Consider the following 22441-nt stretch of genomic DNA (forward strand, 5'->3'; position numbering starts at 1 on the left):
CATATTCCCTCCATCATTACTTCATGAAGGAAGTAAAGAACGTTCATCAATGACAGAGAGTGTATGAACTGAATCATTACTCTCTGTCTGCTTCACGCTCAGGAGGGAATATCATGACTCATCATCGTGGGTAGAGAGACCAAACACTTTAGAAACACATTTCTCAAGTCAAGAACTATAGAAATGATCCCTGAAAGTATAGTCTTAATGCTCCTCAGTACAAACAGCAGAGGCCTTGAATGAATCAGTCTTTCTCATCACTGGTGAGTCAAAGCAACAACAACAATCTATAGAAACGTCTCGTCTCACCAAAAGCAACAAACCACATTACCAGCAAACTCTACGTCAGTAATTTCTCCAAGTTTTGATCTGAGTTCCTTGTCAAAGTACTTTAGTCTTTTTTCCACTCGTTCCTCCTCAGCTTCACTCGACTGGACTCTACTTTTTATTGACGGGAACAAATGTCCCACACAAAGCGGACGAGAGAGGCGCCTCACGGAGGAGATTAAAGGAGATCAGCTTCTGTTGCCATGGAGACGCTCCCTGCTCAGTGCTTCACGGTGATGTAGCTACCTGACAGGCTAGTTAGCATCGATATGAGCTAACATGCTAGCCATGCTAACTTGGGCGCTCTACCTTTTCTCATTTTATTGAGTGTCTGTGTGCACGTGTACATGTTTGTGTGAATCATGCTTATTGTTGTAAAAAGTTCATATCTTTGTTTTAGTTTTGCCTGAATTTCACCTTTTTGTTTGTTCGCATGATTTTCTTTCACATAAAATAAAACAATTTCTGTATCTGAAATGGATCAAGGCTGAAGTCAAGGCTCATGTTTGCTTTTCCTTTAGAAATCCATAGTTACCCAGGACGCCAGTGATACAAGAGAAAAAACTAACAGAAAATAACTAAACAAATCATATTATAATAGAAAAGAAGATAAAAAGAAAACCTAAATAAAAACTTACTCTAATTTATTCTTCTGAATCATTTCTGATTTCAGTAATTTTTCATTGTAACCATGAATTATTTTAGATTTCAATGTTTTTTTTGAAGCACAACAGATTTACACAACCTCAAGTCGTTGTGAAGTACATTCCATAATATGAGCAAAAATTAAACATCTATATTTAACATTAGTTCTCGTACAAAGATACCCAATCCTCTTAAATAATAATTATTATTTTATGTTAATTGAAAGAAAACTTTAATACTGGGAAGACTTTTATTTTTCGATTGAAATACTACTCCTAATGTTTTTAAGTATACAATATCTACAAATGTTAATCGAGAAGATTCTATAAATAGTTTATTTGTGGTTTTCCCAAAGAAGCTTTATTTATTATTCTTAAAAATGGTTTTCTTTAGTTTAATGAGGTTCTATATGTGTTCTGTATATTATTTCCACCAACTTATCATTATTAGTGATTAATACAGTACAAGCGGTTAGTTGTGTATTTATTACTAACGATGTTATTTTATATGTTCTATATTCTGCTTCTTAAGGAGTTCAAAAAAAATTTGCAACATTCAGCAACTAATTAAAATTTCACATTCTTATAGACATAATCCGTGGGTAAACTAAGAATCCATATTGTGATTAATTGATATTTAACCAGATTCTACTACCACTCTGATCATATTCCCTCCATCATTACTCCATAAAGGAAGCAAGGAACGTTCATCAATGACCGAGAGTGTATGAACTGAATCATTGCTCTCTGCCCGCTTCACGCTCAGGAGGGAATATCACGACTCATCATCGTGGGTAGAGAGACCAAACACTTTAGAAACACATTTCTCAAGTCAAGAACTATAGAAATGATCCCTGAAAGTATAGTCTTAACTCTACAGCGGTCCGCGGAGGGGAAGGGATTCGCTGGACGGTCCGTCTCAATAAGGGTTTGCCATCAAATCACACAACCTCTCAGACATATCCAGAAAAATAGCAGACAATAATCTGAACACAGTACATCTCAGGTTTAAAGTGTTATTTGCTCGAAAAGGGTTTTAATTCGTGTTTATGATTCTCTTTGGGAAAACCCAGAATGCTTTGCGGCACCATCGGTCGCCTCATATAACGTTTCAGTTTTTAATCGACATACAATTAAACGACGTTCTTTGTTTGTGGATTCTAAAAATTGTATGTGAAGAAATGGGAATAATAAAATAAATTGTTTGGTTTGTGGAGCGTGTAATCGATCTATAAACGTTTTTCTAAAGAAATAATGTTGGACGGTGCGTCGTTTTAAATGGCACCGACTGACACTGGGAACATAAAACAAGGTTCCGGGTAAATTCCAACCAGACTAATCCTATATATTAATTGGAACCTCTTCTTAAAATAAAGTAATGGACAACATACTAGCAACATACAATATATTTAATGACGCTCAGACAACAAACGTCGCACATCTATCGCCTCGAGGCTCCGGGATTACCGTAAAATCGCTAAAACATGCGCACTTCAAATCGTATCGTGCCCCACGTGCGAGGGTACCGTAATTTACAGAATTAACAAGCCATGGTCGGCATATTGTGAAGAGCATAACAGCGTTACCTGCCTGTACATTTCAATGTGCCAATAAATGTCGTGTTAAGTTAATGGCATTCGCTTTTTTTGTCATATTTGAAAAGCACTGTATCATCACAACCACATTTATGATGTATCTCCACTTTACAACCAATGGAAGTGGCTTTTACAAACTCTATCCTCTACAAACTACACCTGTAACTTTAAAACTTAATAAAGTAGAACTAAAAAGAACAAATTAACCATTTGAAACCACACTGTAAGCCTCTTCCAATTGTAAGAAGGTCTTTATCGTGGTGTGGAGTAGCTAATTCACAGCTATCATAATGAATTTCACTCACAAAGCTGCAAATATCCCCAAACCCCTCTTTCTCTCCATATTCTGTTCATTAAAACTGCAATACCAACATTATTAAAGAAGCTTACCGTTACACCAGGTGCGGACTTAATAGCATATTGCAGTTATTTGACGAAAAGTGAAACACGTGAAACAGGTGAGACGGGACCTCTCTGCGCATGCGCAACAACGTCCACGTGCCTTTCAGAATAGTTTATTCATGCACATAAAGTTCTCTACTGTTGAGAGAAATACATGACGATAATTCCAAACATGATTGTAATTTACGATTTCCACCATGACGGATAGCAATGGCAGGCTTTAAACTCTCTCCTCTTCTACAACAACATATTCTGTCGGTCAACCTTCAAACTGATATACAGCATGTGCTCTTGTAAAATGTAAAAAACAAAAAACAAAAACTAAGTACATATTTTCCAGCTTTCCAACAGCCACATAAGGTTGCTGAAAATCAAGTCAGCTATGTGGACATTCATGCCATACGAACAAGTAGTAATTGAGATGTGGATATAGGGAAAGTACATATTCACACTGCCTTCAATTATTGGCAGATGTTTGAGAGTTCTTCATTTTTTATTCAATATTGCTGGCATAAATGTGTGGACAAGGTCAGCATCAGAAAGAATTAATTCAATCTGTTGTGCTCCTAAAGTTATTCTATTATATAAAACACCAATTAGATTGGTCGTGCATAATTTATTTTAGGTAGTTAAAAAATGAAAACAATATTATCTCTCAATTAAAGGTCCATCCATTCATCTTCTCCTGCTTATCAGTTCCCGGGTGGTGGGGGTGTCAGTCTGAGCACCGTCACCCAGATCACATTGACCCATTAAGAACCTTCCTGCAGGTGGAGAGCCCACGGGAAGGTGGCGCCCGGCGTGGGACATGAACCCTCTACCTTGAGACAGAGAGTCTCATGCTCTACCTACTGAACTGGCCACTCAACTAAAGGTTTAAAAATAAAAAATAAAAAAAAGAGCTCTTTCAGGAAAAATATAAATAAACGACTATAGAAGTCAAATTCAACACTGGTGTTCTACTATGATATAATGCTACTTGGTTTTTATTAAATCACAAGTTATATGATTGGCATTAAATGATTGGAAAACTGAGGAAAATTAACTGTGGTGCGTGAAATAAATATGAGCATAGAGCAACTTAAGAGTCATTGTACAGTTTGGACGTCAACTTGAGGTCTGCCTCTGAAACGCCAGGCAGTTGACGGGTTAAAGTCGGAGGTCGGTCAGGTTCAGCTCGTCCTCTACGGCTCCTCGTTGTCGTTGAATCTTCTCCACAGCTGGTGCACTTGTTTTCTGGCCTCGGAGCGAACGCAGCTCGAGAAGGAGGCGTGGTGACGGCCCTTCACCTGGTAAATCACAGAGCAAAGAGAGGCAGCAGCTCAGTCTGACAACCTGCTCAAACTGAATTATCAAATGGAACACTTACTGTTGTCCCACAACAAACTAGTGACACACAACTTTGGGATTTATCTGAATATTTGTGCCATATGCCATGGCACTTATTTGTTATGAAGGACTGTACTATGTGCATATTATTAAAACAAATATATATATATATATCTTTTTGATGGCCTGTAGTACAATCAGTCATTTAGTTTATATGATATAAACACGAAATAAATGAGCTGCTGTTTCCATATTTAAAAAAAAAAAAAAAACTTGATATAAAGAGCAACACTACAATATTGAAAGTTCTCGCTGTTAGAGATACTTATCTGTTGGCCAGTTCCCTCTTCAGGCAGGACCTAAAGGAAGTAGCTTTCTCCACTGCCTTGAAGCCCTATGATGTCAGTAGATGGTCATCGCAAACGAGACGGGACGAGAGGGAGATTTAGGAAGCACATAAGATGGAAAGAGTGAAGGAAAAACATAACGGAGAAGAAGGTGTGGGTTAGCAATGAGAGTCAGTGAAAAAGAGAGAAAAAGAGCACACTGTTCTGTTAAAAAGCCAAGACTGTGAGGCCGAGAAGCGTCGAAAGCAGCCTGCAGGATAAAACACATCAGGCGAGCCTGCAGCAGTACGGCAGAGTCGCCACCAGGTGGCAGTGGAGGCTTGAGAAAGGACTCAAGGTCAGTTCAGGTTTTCGTCACTTTCTAGTGATTCAATGACGTCGTTGCCATCAAAAGCTGTCATATTACTTTGCGACTACATTGTGAGTTTAATCGATGAAGAGCTGTCGGATTTGATCAAATATCCATTTGAAATCTTTGAAATGTTATAGAAAATAGTTTAAACATAGTTTAGGGCAGTCTGGTTTTAAAGAGAAAGTTTTACACAGGTATCACCTGAGTGTGAAGCTGTTTCCTATGTTGATCCAACTACGTAAATTCACTGCAATTCAAGCCGTTACACCCTCAACGAAACAAACAAATAGACTAAAAATTGGTTGGATGGTTTATTCTCCTTTCCTTAATTATTTGGAAAATGTGTTAACTAATCACTTGGTAATCTCTAAACTATCACTTGGTCATTCTCCACTTTAACTCTCATGTAAAGGTTGTTATATTTCATTAGCATCAGTTTTTCTTCCTGCCTCTCACCCGAGCTCCCCTGCGCAGACGGTCCTTCATGATACCGATGAACTCCTTGTAGGAGAGCTGGTCATCGTGATCAACGTCAAAGATCTTGAAGATGGTGTTCACAAGATGACGCGTCAACTTGAGCCCCGTGGCCACATATACTGCTCTTGCAAACTCATCTGAGAAAAGAAGGATTAAAAAACTGTTTGTGAAATTCAAAGTGTCAGAGCCTGCAGGGCTGAATCTCACTACCTTGTCCAATGGAGCGTGAAGCAAAATTGTACATCTGCATGGCGATGGCAAAGTCTTCCAGGTTGTTGAGAAACTGGAAAAATGATCTGAACTCATCGAAGGTGATTCCCTGAAATGTGAGGAGAAGATACATGTGAACATCTGAGAAAATATCCAAAGGGGAAAGTACAGAAGAAATGTCACTCTTTAAAAAAAAAAAAAAATGCTTGAAAATGGGAGTAATGGCTTCAGTGAGATTCCTAAGGGCCTTTAACAGATCACATCAACTCGGGGGGAAAAACAACCACGAATGTGGCACCATTAATGGCTAACTCCAGGATATGGACCATTGCAGCAGCAGCTTCCTTGCAATGCGTCAAACTAAATGAGTGTATCAAGTGATGAAGCCGTTCAAGAACTAACATGATCATAATCTAGATGTGATGATGAAGCCAAATCTGTGCGTCATCGTCTCTTCTGCATTTATTAAAAACGTGACCAAAGCCCGTGGGAGTTCACAGCAAGTGATGATAACTTTCAAGTTCCAACCTATATGAGATAAACCAGCAACATATCGATGGAGAAAACAAATAAATGCACATGGAAAACCTCACTGTGGGAGTCAATATACATATTTCTTATGTCGCCCAGCAAAGAAGATGGAACATTTGTAATGAGATTAACTGACAGATTGTAACTGCAGGTTGTGGATTGTACGAGGCAGAGACCAACCTCCTGCTTCTTCCACAGCATGAAAAGAAAGAAGGGAGGGACAGAAATAGAGTTGGGTTGCACACGCATGATAAACAGAATATAGACAGACAGAAATTCACATGCAAGCAGAAACTCTGTCGTCCTCGACAGTTATTATTATCATTATTAATAATAAAAATCCTGGAATTTAAGTTGGTTGTATGTCTTTAAAAGTCCCCATAATTCAAATCAATACATTGGAAAAGAAAAAGTTTAGGCAGATAGTTACAAAGGTAAAAGTTGTTTTCTTAAAATGTTGTTTTCACGGTGAAACCTTTGTGTGAAGGTGATGGAGGTGGTAGGGTGGGCTGTCCTTTATTTGGAGGATTGACATTGGACAGAGTTTGCAAGGCAGCTACATCACTATAAGGTTTCATCCCAGATAGACGATTCCCAGTTAGACGACTTATTATAATGAGTGAATTATTTCTAACATTTCAGTGACCGAGGATGAACAGTAATGTATTTCTACACATAAAGACACATAGTTTAAAATTTCTGTGGGGGAAGAAAAAAAAAAAAAAAGCATGTCGGCCTAAAAACATATGTTTTATAAAGACACAAAGAAGCTCAACAACGGCCAGGGAAAGAAAAAAACAAGTGACAGGGGTCAACAAAGATGGGCTTGTTCACACTGCAGGGACCCGGTTCTGATGTTCTGCTCACTGTGACTCATATCTCACCTGTTATATCTACCCGAGTTAAAGCTCATTTTCCAGTGTTTTCACACCAGACCCTGGCCTCGATCATATGTGGTATCAGTTCACATATTGTTATTGTCATTGACGTGTGACTGACGTCACGGAGAAGCAGAAATGTTTGAAGCTGTTAAAAGCTGTGCTCTCTTTTTCCTCATTCTCCTTCTCCTCTCCTCCTCGTGTCGTCTAGATTCTGTCGCTCGTATTTAACAACCACTGGAAAATGGATCTACACACTGACCTGTGTTGCCAGATATGGAGGATATCCCCCAATTAGGGAACCAAAATCTCTGACCTTTTGATTTAGTTTTTTGACTACACATGTAATAGTTTTAAGGTTCTAACATGATTCCTACACAGGCTGAGATTGAGCATTAAGACCTGCCGTGTGGATGTAGACATAGAATCTGCCTGCTGGAGCAGCCAGAGAGGAGGAAGGAAGGAAGATGGATAGAGAAACACATCAGATGTTATCTAAAGTAAGGAACAGTTGCACCCAACACCACCTGACCATGTGCACATGCAACCGTACTTTTTCATCCGGTATGGACTGGCGGACATTCTCCAGGTAGGCGCTGATGTTCTCCACGTTGGTGAAACGCAAAAGGATTTTGGCAAAGTCTTCCTCGCTGATGGTGGTCATCCCTTTAGAATAGGTGAGGAATTCAATTTCTAACACCTCGGTCTGTAGGTTATCCATAAACCTGGAAAGCAGGGAGACAGGAGGAGGGGCTGTGAGAGTCAGACCTGTGTGCGCAAGTAGACAGTTGGTGGTGTGCATCGTCATGTGCTGCACCTGTAGAAGTCGTCAAAGGTGAGCTCTGCCTTCCCTTTCTTCCCAAAGAAATGGACCAAAAGAGTCGTGTCGATCGTGATGCTCTCATCTGCTCGCTATCGGAGAGAAAGCACCGGAAGAAGGTGATTAATGACTCATCAATAAAGCACACGTACAGCTGGAGGAGAAGCAGTGGGAGGGACGAGTCCATCATCAATCCAACATGGCCGCCGCTGTGCCAGGCGAGCAAGAAGCAGGTTTCTGTGGCTCGTGTGCAAAACGGATCAGCAACAACAGCAACGTAAATCAGGATCCAGCTCAGACCAACAGTTAGCGGCCATTGTGACGTCAAATGTACCAGTCTAGGCAGCAAATATAGCAAAACATGTGTTTTTGCAGAAGCAAACTGTCACGAAGACGTAAAATTAACAAGCATGTCTGTTAAATCGGCCACATCCCGATCTTTGTAATCAAAGCGTGTAACTCAAATGGGAGGTTTGTTTTCTCTGTATGCAGTCGAGACTGGTGAGGGGGTGATTGTTGGAGCAGCATAAAATGCAGACAAATAGAAAGGTGACCACAAAGGAAGAGCTCAGGTAACAGCCCAAACAAGGACACGGAGACAAAATGAAAACGGAGACATGCCTACATTCACAGAGCCAGCGGGAGGGTGGGGATAGGATGAGGAAGAATCTAGAAGGAAGGAAAACATTAAACGGGCAGAGTCGATGATAAAAACAGAGAAACAGACGAGGTGAGAGAAGGACAGAGACGAACCGATAATGACACAGACACAGATAAAACACTGAAGCCGTCACATGTCATGCACTTGTCCTCCAGCGCCGCATCGACAGACCGGGACGACAACCTCAAACCACAAACAGCAGAACTGGACAAAACCCACAGAAGCACAAATGCAGAGAACATGTGAGCTGATTCCACCTTTTTCCGTCAACTGATGAGAATCTCACCCCGAGTTTTAGTGGATTTCCTTTTTTTTCTATGTGTGTGTGTGTGTGGGTGGGTGGGTGGGTGGGTGTGGGTGTTTTCCCTTCTATGCTCCCTCAAGTGTTGGGAGTGTGTGTGTGTTGGGAGTGTGTGTTGGGAGTGTGTGTGTGTTGGGAGTGTGTGTTAGGAGTGTGTGTGTGTTGGGAGTGTGTGCTAGGAGAGTGTGTGTGTTGGGAGTGTGTGTTGGGAGTGTGTGTTAGGAGTGTGTGTGTGTTGGGAGTGTGTGTTGGTAGTGTGTGTTAGGAGAGTGTGTGTGTTGGGAGTGAGTGTTGGGAGTGTGTGTTGGTAGTGTGTGTTAGGAGTGTGTGTTGGGAGTGTGTGTTGGTAGTGTGTGTTAGGAGTGTGTGTTGGGAGTGTGTGTTGGTAGTGTGTGTTGGGAGTGTGTGTTAGGAGTGTGTGTTGGGAGTGTGTGTTGGGAGTGTGTGTTTGGAGTGTGTGTTGGTAGTGTGTGTTGGTAGTGTGTGTTGGGAGTGTGTGTTGGGAGTGTGTGTTAGGAGTGTGTGTTGGTAGTGTGTGTTGGGAGTGTGTGTTAGGAGTGTGTGTTGGGAGTGTGTGTTGGTAGTGTGTGTTGGGAGTGTGTGTTGGTAGTGTGTGTTGGGAGTGTGTGTTGAGAGTGTGTGTTGGTAGTGTGTGTTAGGAGAGTGTGTGTGTTGGTAGTGTGTGTTAGGAGTGTGTGTTGGTAGTGTGTGTTAGGAGAGTGTGTGTGTTGGTAGTGTGTGTTAGGAGTGTGTGTTGGTAGTGTGTGTTAGGAGTGTGTGTGTGTTGGGAGTGTGTGTTGGTAGTGTGTGTTAGGAGAGTGTGTGTTAGGAGAGTGTGTGTGTTGGTAGTACGTGTTAGGAGTGTGTGTTGGTAGTGTGTGTTAGGAGAGTGTGTGTGTTGGTAGTGTGTGTTAGGAGAGTGTGTGTGTTGGTAGTGTGTGTTAGGAAAGTGTGTGTGTTGGTAGTGTGTGTTAGGAGTGTGTGTGTGTTGGTAGTGTGTGTTAGGAGAGTGTGTCGGTAGTGTGTGTTAGGAGAGTGTGTGTGTTGGTAGTGTGTGTTAGGAGTGTGTGTGTGTTGGTAGTGTGTGTTAGGAGAGTGTGTGTGTTAGGAGTGTGTTAGGAGTGTGTGTTAGGAGAGTGTGTGTGTTGGTAGTGTGTGTTAGGAAAGTGTGTGTGTTGGTAGTGTGTGTTAGGAGTGTGTGTTAGGAGTGTGTGTTAGGAGAGTGTGTGTGTTAGGAGTGTGTTAGGAGTGTGTGTTAGGAGTGTGTGTTGGTAGTGTGTGTTAGGAGAGTGTGTGTGTTGCTGACCCTGGTTTGAAACACTTTCAACAGGCTTTAGCTGCTCGGTTCTGTTTGCTTGGTTTACATTCCCCGGTAATAGTCTGGCCCTGGAGTTCCCTGTCTGCCTACGTTAGAGCCTGAGACGGATCGACCTCAGAAAAAGGTGAGTGTAGTTTTGTGAGGTTCCATGAATGAACTCGGCCAGCGTCAGGGCAGAAGGAGAAAGAGAGGACCTCACTGGCTGGTTTTTCTTCTCACTGCCTGCCATGCCCATGCTGAGGAAATATGCCGACATCAGATTGAATGAAATCTCATGTCCCTCTAAGGAGGAAGTGCATCTTTGCCATTTCCATCATCAACATCATCATCATCATCATCATCATCACCACGATGCCACTCGTGGTTCTACCTCAAGTGTAAAATCCTAAAATCCAATGTGGGACAAGGAAGAGAATGACACAGGTTTACTTCAGAACAGACGTCAAAGAAGTTGTTATTTTTGTTGAAATCGTTTGGTCTGACACTTTCTGTGTTTTTTTTTGGTCTTGTTTCCAAGCTGAAATGTGTACACACACACACACACACACACACACACACACACACACACACACACACACACACACACACACACACGCACACACACGGCAGAGCGTGTGAATGGAGGTGGCGATGAAGAGGAGCTTTTGATGTGAGCAAATGCTGCTTCAAGCTTTTAGAAAAGCAATAGGAGGATGGTTAAAGTAAAAGAAATAATAAGCAAATGTGTTTAGCTGTAGACATGAAAAATGTGAGGATTATTGTTGAACAACAATACTTCCTGTTTCCTGGAGAGCGTATCTGAACACGTTTGAAAACAATTAGCTTACATGTTTAGCCCTTTTAATAAACGCCATCCTGGTGAAAGAAATCTGATTTTTATTTCGTTTTTCTTTTAAAGAAAAAGCTGAAAACAGAATTCTACAAAGCGGTGCGCTCTGGTTGAAAACGAGCCAAGTTGTATTGACTTGCTATGGTGACCTGTGTGAGAAGCAGCAGCTGAATAAACTACCATCACAATGTAAAACAGGAGACTGCATGAACGTCAGGTTGAAGTGAGGTACTGGGCAGAAACCAAACAGGTCTTATATCCGATTGGAAGCGACTTCTTGGAAACAAACAAAAAGAAAAGAAAAATCCCCATCTCTGGTCGCCTCCCACTGCTCAGAGTGTTCCTGATTCATGTCCCAGTCTGGTCTTCAACTCTTTGATTCCAGACAAACTGGAACAATAACAGATTAATCATTTCCTTACTTGAGGGTCTTTTCATTAAGTCTCTGATTACGAACAAACAGAGGAAACATAGTTTTTGCTCTTTTATCTGTCAAAGTGACGCATGAGTGATGTCTTTATGACACACGGGCTGTTCATATGTAGATCTAGCATCCAGGTGGTGCGTCTCTGCCCTCTTATAAAGACACACACTGCCTCCCTTATCTACTTTAAAACGTTTTTTCTATTCTACTTTTCTAAGAAAATAGCTTAGTAGCATTATAACATCCTCAGGTTCATGATCAAAATTTTAAATTCATGATGAAATAATGAAAAAGGTAGTGTAATCACATTTATAGTGACATCTTAGCTCTCCATCAGAGATGTATGTATGTTTGTTTTTTGTGTAATTCAGCTTTGAGTATAATTAACCTCAGGTGTGACGGACCTGTTGACGGCAGAAAGGGCATCCGGAGTAGGAACTCAGAGCAAGTTACAATGACTTGCTGTGGCGACCCCCGAACAAGAGAGCAGCTAAATAGACATTATGCTCTAAATATGAGAGTATTTATTAAAAAATGGATTGATAAATCCCACAAAATGCTCAAAAGTGATGACTGACACGGGCAGCAACCTGGCAGGCTGCCTTTGGTTGTACTCTGACCATATTTCAACTCTTCTTCAGTAAAAGCTCACTCGTTCAGAAGCTCACTGCACCTTAACGGCAGGGCGGAGGTAATAATCAGAACGGGTCAATTCTAATCCTTTTTCCTTCCTTATTATCGATTCATTGAATCCATTTGACTGATAATTGACAATATGGCGGCTAAACGATGGACGTAACACTCAAATGGATGATGTCTGTTGTTTGAGTCCTGGCTGGGCTTTGAGGGTTTTCCTGTGGGAAGTTTGCATGTTTATCCAGTGAGTGAGTTGATTTCCTGCCACAGAAAAGTATATGAGACAAAGTGGAGACTCTAAGGGCCCGTCCACACCAGAACGCCGTTCCATATAGATGCGTCGTTTCGGGCCCATCATCCACACGGCACGGCGTTTTAAGAACCCGAAAACATTTTAACTTTTTTTTAAATTGGGTTCCAGAGTGGCAAGATTCTTAAACGCCTTGGCTTTGAGGTGTGGATGGGCAAAGACGCACATTTGTGGGAAAACGGCGATGTTAGGGTGGGGTCGTGCTGCAGAAGCCGGAGTAGTGATGCAGGGAAGTTTAATAAGGTGATATGTTGGATTTCTCGAGTGCGAGGAGGAGCCGGCGTGTTCTCTTGTGTCTTCTTCTCTGTTTTTGGTGTGTTTTCACGAGTTACAGTGCCACCTCAAGGTCTGACATATGTACCACATAATTTTGCGAATTTTAAGCCACGCTCATGGTGACGTGTGAACGGAATTTTTTTTCTGAGAACGCCGGAGGGAAAAAAGATGGTTTTGGCTCGTGTGGACAGGGCCCAAGTTGCCTGTAGGTATGAGTGTGTGTCCAGTTGTTTTTCACTCTTTGTTTGGACTGGCAGCCTGCCCAACCTGTACCCTGCCTTCACCCATCATCAGCTGTGGTCAACTCCAGAAACTTGCGACCCTGAGCTGGATGAAGTGGTACAGTAGATGAATCTCAATGAAACAAAGGTACTGCCTACACTGGGGTTAGTCATTTTCATTTAGTCGGTATCAGTGGCGGTTGGTCAATAGAGGGCGCCGCCACCCCTGGTGGTAGCAAAAGGAATTTAAAAAATTTAATAAATGCATGAATAAACTCTGTGTGTGTGTGTGTGTGTGTGTGTGTGTGTGTGTGTGTGTGTGTGTGTGTGTGTGTGTGTGTGTGTGTGTGTGTGTGTGTGTGTGTGTGTGTGTGTGTGTGTATACAGCTGGGGGCCCCAAGGAGGAGGGGTTTAGTAGCGGTCTGACCAATGACTGATTATCACCAGAGTGACAGACATAGAATTAAACTAATCAGCATCATTTCATGTCCGAGACTTGGGGCGACTTTTAAATGGCCCCTGGCTCAGTGATTGGCTTAAAGTCAGTTCTCGCGTGTTTCTACCAGATGTTGAGATGAAGACAACAAGCGATGAGTCTCTGATTATTAACTCTGTCACTTCTCTTCTAATTCACTGTTTGAAAGGAGAAATGGGTCTGAAAAGCTGCAGGTCTGGTTCAACTTCCTCTATCATAGTTAGATTTAAAGTCACACAAACAGAAATGTGTGGAGAATTTTTCAAATGTGTCTAGGTTTGTTGTTTGTTATAAATGTTTACATATGATCATATTTATTAATGACTGAAAATCTCAGAGCTTAAAAAAAGCAGTCTATTTTGCACTTTTTTTTAAGGTCACTTTCAAAGCATACTAAAATACTTTGAAATATGGATTAATGTGTTGTTTGAAAATATACCTGATATACCTTTTGTTTCCCCTAAACTCAAACTAACTGTCATTTCAAGTAAACCAGCAACAAAACACTTTCATTTTCTAAAAGGGACTAATGAAGAATCTGCTTGTATTTGTTAACAAGTTAATAAAATAGTCTTAATAAGTGTCTCTGTTCATTAGCTGTTTCAAAGTACTATAATGCTTCATCACTGTGGGCCTCTCAATCTAAAAAAGGTTTATAAACGCACTGTATTTAAATGAAGTTACCATTGGCTGAAATCGAATAATAATGAAGAGCAACCCTAAGAGATTTATCACCAGCCGCCGCTGGTCGGTAGTGTTTGTTGTTCACCAAGGGGAAGAAAAATAAATAAATCCTGTTGATATGTGAGAATGTAGGTTTGCCGGTGCACTGGTGTTTTTGTCCAAGTAGTGAGATAAGAGCACTGAGGCAGATGTAATGTCAAACTGCCTAATTATTCCTGGAAGTGTGGCAGCACCAATGTGAGGTCATCATTCCTGTGGCAACGTAATCATTACCACGCCCACCAGGCACGAGCCAACACCTGGTGCATGCATCTGTGTGTGCGTGTGCGTGTGCGTGTGCGTGTGTGTGTGTGTGTGTGTGTGTGTGTGTGTGTGTGTGTGTGTGTGTGTGTGTGCGTGTGTGTGTGTGCTTAATAGTCTTTGATCGTGAAGCTCGGGGTAAAAAGTAATTACTCATGTAAACGCTAAATGTTGCTCTTCACCCTCCCAATCGGTGAGTAATCCTCTGGAGGAAGACCTCATTGGCAGTTTGTAGGAAGGTCAGACGTGTCACTCAGCTGAACCCTCGAGGGGTAAATTAACAAGAAACAACCTACCACTTCTGTATCAACCTCCACCTCCTCTCTCCTTCTTTTCCTCCCCCTCCTGTTATCCTGCCCCCCTCGATCTGATTGTAATGGTTTCCTCTCTCCTCATACTGCCTGTCAGTACCTCCTTCACCTGACAAACACAGAGGTGCTGTGCTCTTCCCTCCCTCAATCCCTCCCTCCCTCCCTCCCTCCCTCTCTCTCTCCCTCCTTCCCTCCCTCCCTCTCCCGCCTGTCAGTCAGTCCCTCCTTCTCCAGACAAAAGCAAAGAGGTCTAATGGTGACTAATCTGTTGAGTAAACATATCTTTCTCTAAATACAACCTGCCTGTTTCTTTCCCCTAAATGTACTTCCCGAACCTCTTTTCTTCTCGCCCACTTTGTTCCTCGACATTTGTTCTGTCTGCTGACCTGTGTCATCGTCTTCTGGCCTCTCTCACATGTTTGTTGACTCAGATTTTATCTCTTCCTTTTATGTTCACCCTCTGGTTTTCTAAGCACAAAAAGTAAGAAAAGTTATGCCTGTTGTGGCAATGCTTCTTGACAATACACAGTCATGTACCACTGGAAAACCTCATAGTAGAATATTTGCAAGGAACATGCATTTGTGCTCATAGTTGAGTTTAGTCAATGCTTTCTTATACGGCTTGAAATTTCTCATAACACTGATATCCTCTTTGTTTTTCCCGCTGTTCCGTCCTCCTTTGTTTGATTTGCTCATCCTTGTCCGTCTCACCAGATGAAAGGGTGTAGATACAAGGTCAGACCCATTATGCTCCACTGTCATTACCGGAAACTCAGCTTCCGCCGCCGCCGCAGCCTGTCATTACACAGCTAGTCTGTTAGCGCTACGCTGGCTGTTACTAATCATTACACTCCCCTTCGCCCTGTATTGTCACTGATGCTATTTAAGCTGCACAAGAAGAAACCAGTGCAAATGGTAGGAATGTTATATTACATAGATTCTGCAGTGCCAAAATTCTCAGGAGGTCAAACATGTCTTTGTTTGAGCCCAATGATCTGTTTTTCCAAGGACTTTGATCCACTGCTTAGATGGATTGTTATTATTTTTGAACAGGTAACCTGCAGACAACTGACGTGTCAAATGCATTTTAGTTCCAGGCCCAACTGGGCGGATTAGTAAAGTGATAGTAGAATAATTTATGAATGATGACAACTGCAGAGTACTGAAGTTACTGAAAATGTTCACATTTAATTTATAGCAAAATCTATTATGAAAGATTTTAATTTTCTTGAGAAACAAGTAGAATCTGATGATCTACCTGCCACAGAGTTTCTCTCCAGGCAAAAGTCCAGCAGTCTTCACAGCAAGATTTCTACCAAGTGGTCCTCTCATCACAACGCTTTAATGTTAATGCTATTTCACAAGCAAAACAGGGCGCTACCTCGCCATCACTGACCATCTGTGGACATTTGCTCTTCAGTTCTGTCTTTGTGTTGCCTTACGACCACTACTCTGACTGAAACAGTGGGGCCCCCCTGTGGACTGATCAGGAACAGCAGTCATATTGAAAAATGTTCAGGTAGCGTCTGCTTTGGCCCTTTTGTCTGGCAACGTCATCCTGCAGCCAGACTGAACCGTCTTGAAAGGGTTTGAGCACAATGAAGTTACTCTTGAGTAATTTTCAGGGACAATCTCAGCAGTTACTGAATAGGATGTTAAGTTTGGCACCATTGGCAGAAAAATACTCATAAATCTATACAGTACACGTGATTTTTTTTTCTACAGCTTTTTCCCAGGAGTACTTTGGTTTATATTAAAGTCCCTTCAAACTACCTGCATTTCATCTGTTACACAATTGGCTGAACTTAACATTTAGCGTATTGTCTATGTACAACCTGCCATGACAGCAGAGGACTCTGAGAGTTTTTGAATGGCATTTAACCATGCTATTTTGAAATGCATACACTTTTTAAAGGTAAATAACCAGTTATCGATAGCCTATAATGTGTTTCTTTACATGTCTCCATATTCTTACTCCAAGTTTGCAAGGTAAACCAGCTTCACAAATAGTTATGTGATGAACTCACTGAACATGATTTCAATGTGCATGTGGCCGTAATAAGATGTTAATTTTGTATGTGCCCTGCAGAAAACCTTATTATCAATGCACCTTCTTAGCATTGTTGGTGTAAAGAGAGAATGACACCAAAGCTACAACATATATAGCCACAACACGGCACAGATAACAAGGCACACATACACATACAAAGTGGACTGAAGACGCCAAATGACAGAAGACAGGTAATAAAGAAAACAGGTTATTTCAATACATTATCATCATTGATGGATCAGTAACTGTCACATCAATCAAAAGGACCACAATGAAAAATACAGTTGTTTTTTTTAAAGCAGAATCAATTGGCAGGAACAAATATAACAAACAAACAAAATGCTTATCATATTTCTTCATTGAGAAAAAATTATGATGAAGTTATGGGATGGAGGGGAAACTTCCATCGTTTCGATGAGGCTCTGATCATCTCACACAGATATATCAGGTGTAAGTCATTTTAAAAAAGATTGTCTATCAAAAACTCCATTCAAATAATTAAAGAAGGAACTAATGCGGGGAGTTTATTTCAGAGCTCATCCAAACAGGAAAGGTTTCACAATGAGGGAATTTACTAGGAATGGACTCTACTTTATACACGTTACTGAGCAATAGCAGCAAAACATTACGAAGAGGAGAAGACAGCAGCACAATGATGTGGGACAAGAGAAGGAGAGCAGAGAAAGGCAAGGATGGAAATCTAATCGATCCAGAAAACAAAGAAAGAAGGAAAATGACCTGTGAGTTTATGTGCCGTTTCTGTATCAGGTCAAACCAAAAGGACTTTTCTGGTGACAATATCATTCAGGGGTGTCAAACTAATTTGAATTGTGGGGCCACACAGCCAATTAGAGCAGTACGATGATAGCACAACCTAAAAATACCCAGCAACTCCAATGCTTTCCCTCATTTTGGTGTAAAACATTAAGTGAGCAAACAAGTCATTGAGAGGATATCTTTGATTGTAAAACCAGAACAATCGGGAGCAGAAGGAGGGAACATGAACCACGCCCACATTATCTGTGGACTCCCTGATCAATCTTTGTCCATGTATATTAATACTACGGTTTGATTCTTGATTCATTTGGGGTTTTTCCTGAGGGCATCGGTGGATGACGTGCAGGATAACTTGGTTATTCTTGCAGCGTTCATCACTTGTGATTCCGTCTCGAGCGACAATATGGATTTTATCCTATTATTGTATCACAGTTTATGAAATCCTTGTCACACAGTGTAGGAGGTTCCATCTGGGCAACGACATCCTGTGTGCCAGGTCAGACCCTCTGGCGGGCCACTTCTGGTCTATGAGCCACACGTTTAAAACCCCTGTTCTGAAGGAATTAGGCAAGTCAAGGTTTTTCCTTTTTCACTATGAGATCTGAGAAATTACATTTTGAGAAACAGTCTTTTGATGTAAATATTAACATGGCCAATTGAAGTTAAAATACCTCCAAATTAAAATTCAGGGTGTTATTTAGGCCAAACTTAATGCAAATAAATGACAGAATCCACTGAGATATTTGGAGAGATCATTCAGGCTTGACAGAACAGAGGAAAGAAAGAATGAAGAGAACAAAAAAAACAATGGAGGGATGAAAAAGGACAGCGGACAGTTGGGCATCTGTACCTCCGCCAGGTCAGAAAAGAGGACTTGACTGGCGCCTCGCCTCAAAACGTCCCAGTAACTCCGCGCCACAAACTCCTGACTGTCTTTTTTTAGCACCTGTAGAAGTGGTCAAGCAGGGCCAGGGTCAGTTCAGCTCCAACGCACCCAGCTCCAAAAGTCTACTTACAGTATTCACTTTATACTGTTTACAGTTGTTTTTCAAAGTAAAACACTAAAGCATCCATAAAAGAACAGTTCTTTGTTGTATAACTGCTCTCAATAATCCCTATAATACATAAAAACCTGTACTAAGTCTAAGACAGGCAGAACATTGGACTAAAGATAACGTTTTATTTTTTTCCCTCATGGAGACTTTTACAGTTTCCATCACAACCACGGAGGAAAAGTCCAGATTATAAACTACAATTCAACCCCTCTTTTCAAATGAATTAATCCCATAATTGTACAGAAAAAATGTTTTGATAAATAGGAGTGTTACGTTTCCATAGAGTGATTAAAGCTGCACTTTAACGGTATATTCCTTGTACTGTCAGCAACAAACATGCACAAATTGAAAAACATTTGGTGAATCTTTGAAACAAACATTATTTTGCTTTGCCTCTGAGAGGATTTCCCTCCATTAAACCTTCAGTATTATGTTACTTTTACCACTATTGTGGAAAAGAAAAACCCAGCTGGTTCAGTGTATTTTCCCTTAATAAAAGCTAATCACAGTGCTGAGCTCCTGACCACCCACCTCGTCTTTCTCTCCAGAGGAAACCGTGACCCCGCTCCGCTCCTAACTGCACAGCGACAATGCTCCTATCCATCACAACACTGACAGCCTGAGGAGTGTGTGAGCGTGTGTGTGTATATAGGTCAAATGTAGACTATTGGTTTGAATAACTTGCACAAGTTATTTTTAACACGCTGAAGACCATCATTCAAAATAAAACAATATTACTCAGATAAGGCAAGTTCACTGAAGACTGTCCTTCTAAATCAATGACATCTAGAGAAAAATGAGGATCTACAAGTGTCATATAAGTCATTTCATCTCAATACTTTATCGACCAACAATATTTTACTTTAATATGGAGAAAAGTTTTTGATATTGATAAATTAAGTCAAAGGACAGTATGCCCAGTCTTGACTTAAATCCAATTCAGCAGATGAGTCCAGCTGGTTAGATGTATTGTAAATGTGCATTACCATGAGTTCACATAAGAGATTATATAAATACATTTCTGTCTGTGGTCTGTATTGGAGGCCTTTTCCTATTAGAGATCTACCACTTTCTCTTTGCGATACACGCACACACACACACACACACACACACACACACACACACACACACACACACACACACACACACACACACACACACACACACACACACACACACACACACACACACACACACACACACAAGCCAAACAAACAGCGCGTGTCCTAAAAATGATCTAAAACGGACAGAGTTGATTGTGTTTGGAGGCTCAGACTGTCTCATGTCGTTCTAAATCACATCACTCTCTTTTTGTTCAGAGTTCATCTCTCCTGACCCCTTCAATCTATTCTTCTTCCTATTCTGCCATTCCTCTGTTCAGTCCCCCCCCCCCCCCCCCCCCCCCCCCCCATCAACCCTCAATCCATCAATCAGCCGAGCCGACAGATGGACACCCTGTCCTGATCTTTCCTCTCTTGTTTTCTCTCCAGGATGTGAAGGAGCACACAGAGGGCGTCTCACTGATAACAGAGGATCAGGTAGACTGGGTCAGGGTTAAGGCGTTTTTCAAAGAGCAGGTCAGGAAACAGGACAGGGGCTTTAAATGCTGCCCTCAAGCAGCCTGATGTCATTTACATTTAAACCTGTGAAAACTTTCATATTTCCCACATTAATCACCGTTGGCTCAGGAGGTGATTTGGAGAATATGTGTGCACAGAGCACGCCGACTGCTTTTTGCCATCCGTCCCTGAGCCTGACCTGTAATCTGTGTGAGTTGCAATGCATTCGTATGCATATTCTAGATAATTATTTGCAAAGGGATTAGATGTGGAAATGACAGGAGCTTACTGTAATTAATTAGCTCTAGGCTCAATCTTGTCAGTTAAAATCCTGATTTAAAAAACAGCTAAATCCCTTCCCTACTTTCCCGATTCATCCCCAGCATAACCTGTGAAGCAGGAAGTAACCCGGCAGAGAGAAACAGTCAGTCCCCTGCTCCTCTGTTCGTATTTCATCCTTCTAAAGAGGAGAGGAGGACACTGCAATGTTACGGTTTCGGATACATACGCTGTTCATGGGGGCAACCTGATATCCATACAGCTGCATACTCTAACACGCAGAGAGAGACATGAGGAAGAGAAAGCAGAGGACAGAGCATGCAGTCAGAGAGGAGGAGAGAAGGTAAAAGACATGTTAGTACATGCCAGCAAAGTGGATGTGTCGTTTTCAACACATCTGTGATTACATTTCAGAAAACACACTTTGCAGCACCACGACTGCACTGCAGTCAGACGGGAGAGGATGCACGGACTCTGGAGGCTTCACGTTTGATGACTGAAACTTATTTTCAACCAATTTTAACAGTTTATTAAAATCAAATGGTGCAATAAATGTCTCCATTAGACGTTTACTGGTTTTCGTAAAATGCTAATAATGTGATAAAGGTCTTAGAAATCAAACATTTCCATCATGCATGTGCAAACGATGCGTCTTTGTATTCTTAATATGGAATAAATCAGTAAGCAGGGCACTTTTCACTTTAACCCTTGATTGTGCAGATGAATATATCTGGGAACTTCCTGATGTCTTCTAATCAAACAATAATGAGTTATGGACAATCATAGAGAAAAAGAAAAAACTGAGATAAGTGCTGCTTGTGATAGAATGTATTTCTTTTACAAACAACAAAGCATAGCACCTCTCCTTCAAAGTATTATTACAATGACATAAACACTGATATGTGTGTTTCCCCCAGTACATCTTAGTGAGACTCTTATTAAGCACAGAACCCATAAAGCAACTGACATTTTTGCATATTTGCTGGATTGCTTAACAATCCTCATTGCAAATGTTGCATCTCATTACAGGACAGCAGCACTGAATGTGATATGAGTTATTGAATGAGTTATTTTATGACCTCTTGTGAGAGATAAATCCTGTTTACACGCAGTTTTAAGCGATAAATCAAGAAATATGTGCAATTTTGATTAGTTTGACACTTTTCCCGTGATTTTTATGAGAAACAAATGGCATGTTATAGTGATTTTAATGTTAGGTTATAGTTTATTACATATGTATGATTAGATAGTCTCTCATAAAAACTGACCCCTGAAATATTCTTTAAAAAAAATCAGTGGCATTGGCATTTTTGTTTTTTTTTATTTTCCAAAAAATGAGTTAGTGTGATTAGTTTTCACAACTGATATTAAGATTCAAACCATTAAAATTATAGATTTTAAAATGCCAGCATGCAGATGTCAGAGAATGAGAAATCTCACACAACTTGGCTCTTTCGTAAACTTTTTATAAAATATCCGGCAGCTTAGTGTGGAAAGAGGAACAAAAATGTGTATTTAAGTTTGACTGCTAATTTTACTGCAACATTACTGAAATTGTACTGAAGCAAAGGAATAAACTCCTCTTTCAGAGAACATATTGGCTGAAATGAATTCATTAATTAATTTGAATATTATTTCAAATTATGGGCTGACTGTCACAGGCACTGCAGTAACGCAAAGTGTAACGTGAATCGTGAATTGTGAATCACAACAGTGGTGAAAAAGACACATCACCTGAGTGAATCAGTATAACAAGTACACATCAGGGGACAACTGTGACAGTAGAAACAGATGAGATACCACACTGTCAAAAAACTGTTTCTATTAGGCAGCATGCACTTAAAACTAGTTACATGAAACGTTTAGTTACTCCTGCTTTAAATACGGACCACAATTAACTGGTTAATGATGAGGTGTCATTTTGAACACATCCACTTGACACAACGCTTGATCCACCCTTCAGGCAGTTAAAAAAATAAAAGGAGGTGTTGTGACACTTTAAACTCATGGATGCATTAAAATGACATTTTAAATGGAAATCTTTCTCAGGTATATTTTTTTTC

The 22441-nt window shown here is 40.9% G+C and overlaps 1 protein-coding gene across 11 annotated transcripts in view; it reads right to left on the reverse strand.

Moving 5' to 3' along the window:
- Window positions 1–2360: 2360 nt before the first annotated feature.
- micu3a (mitochondrial calcium uptake family, member 3a) overlaps window positions 2361–22441 on the reverse strand; it is a 34920-nt gene continuing 14839 nt past the window's right edge. For 2 of the 11 annotated variants that reach the window (XM_080464851.1, XM_080464849.1), the window contains exons 8-15: window positions 20608–20649; window positions 18336–18431; window positions 7910–8004; window positions 7646–7817; window positions 5684–5792; window positions 5453–5610; window positions 4623–4691; window positions 2364–4257 (exon numbers count right to left, since the gene is read on the reverse strand). In XM_080464851.1, the coding sequence (XP_080320977.1) occupies window positions 4623–4691; window positions 5453–5610; window positions 5684–5792; window positions 7646–7817; window positions 7910–8004; window positions 18336–18431; window positions 20608–20649 (741 nt within the window). In that variant the 3' untranslated portion in view covers window positions 2364–4257. Of the gene's footprint in view, window positions 4258–4622; window positions 4692–5452; window positions 5611–5683; window positions 5793–7645; window positions 7818–7909; window positions 8005–18335; window positions 18432–20607; window positions 20650–22441 lie in introns of all 11 variants that reach the window. The other 9 variants (XM_080464855.1, XM_080464856.1, XM_080464846.1 and 6 more) reach the window with 8 other exon arrangements.

This window comes from Lipophrys pholis (assembly GCF_963383615.2).
Source record: "Lipophrys pholis genome assembly, chromosome: 5".
Lineage (NCBI taxonomy): Eukaryota > Metazoa > Chordata > Actinopteri > Blenniiformes > Blenniidae > Lipophrys > Lipophrys pholis.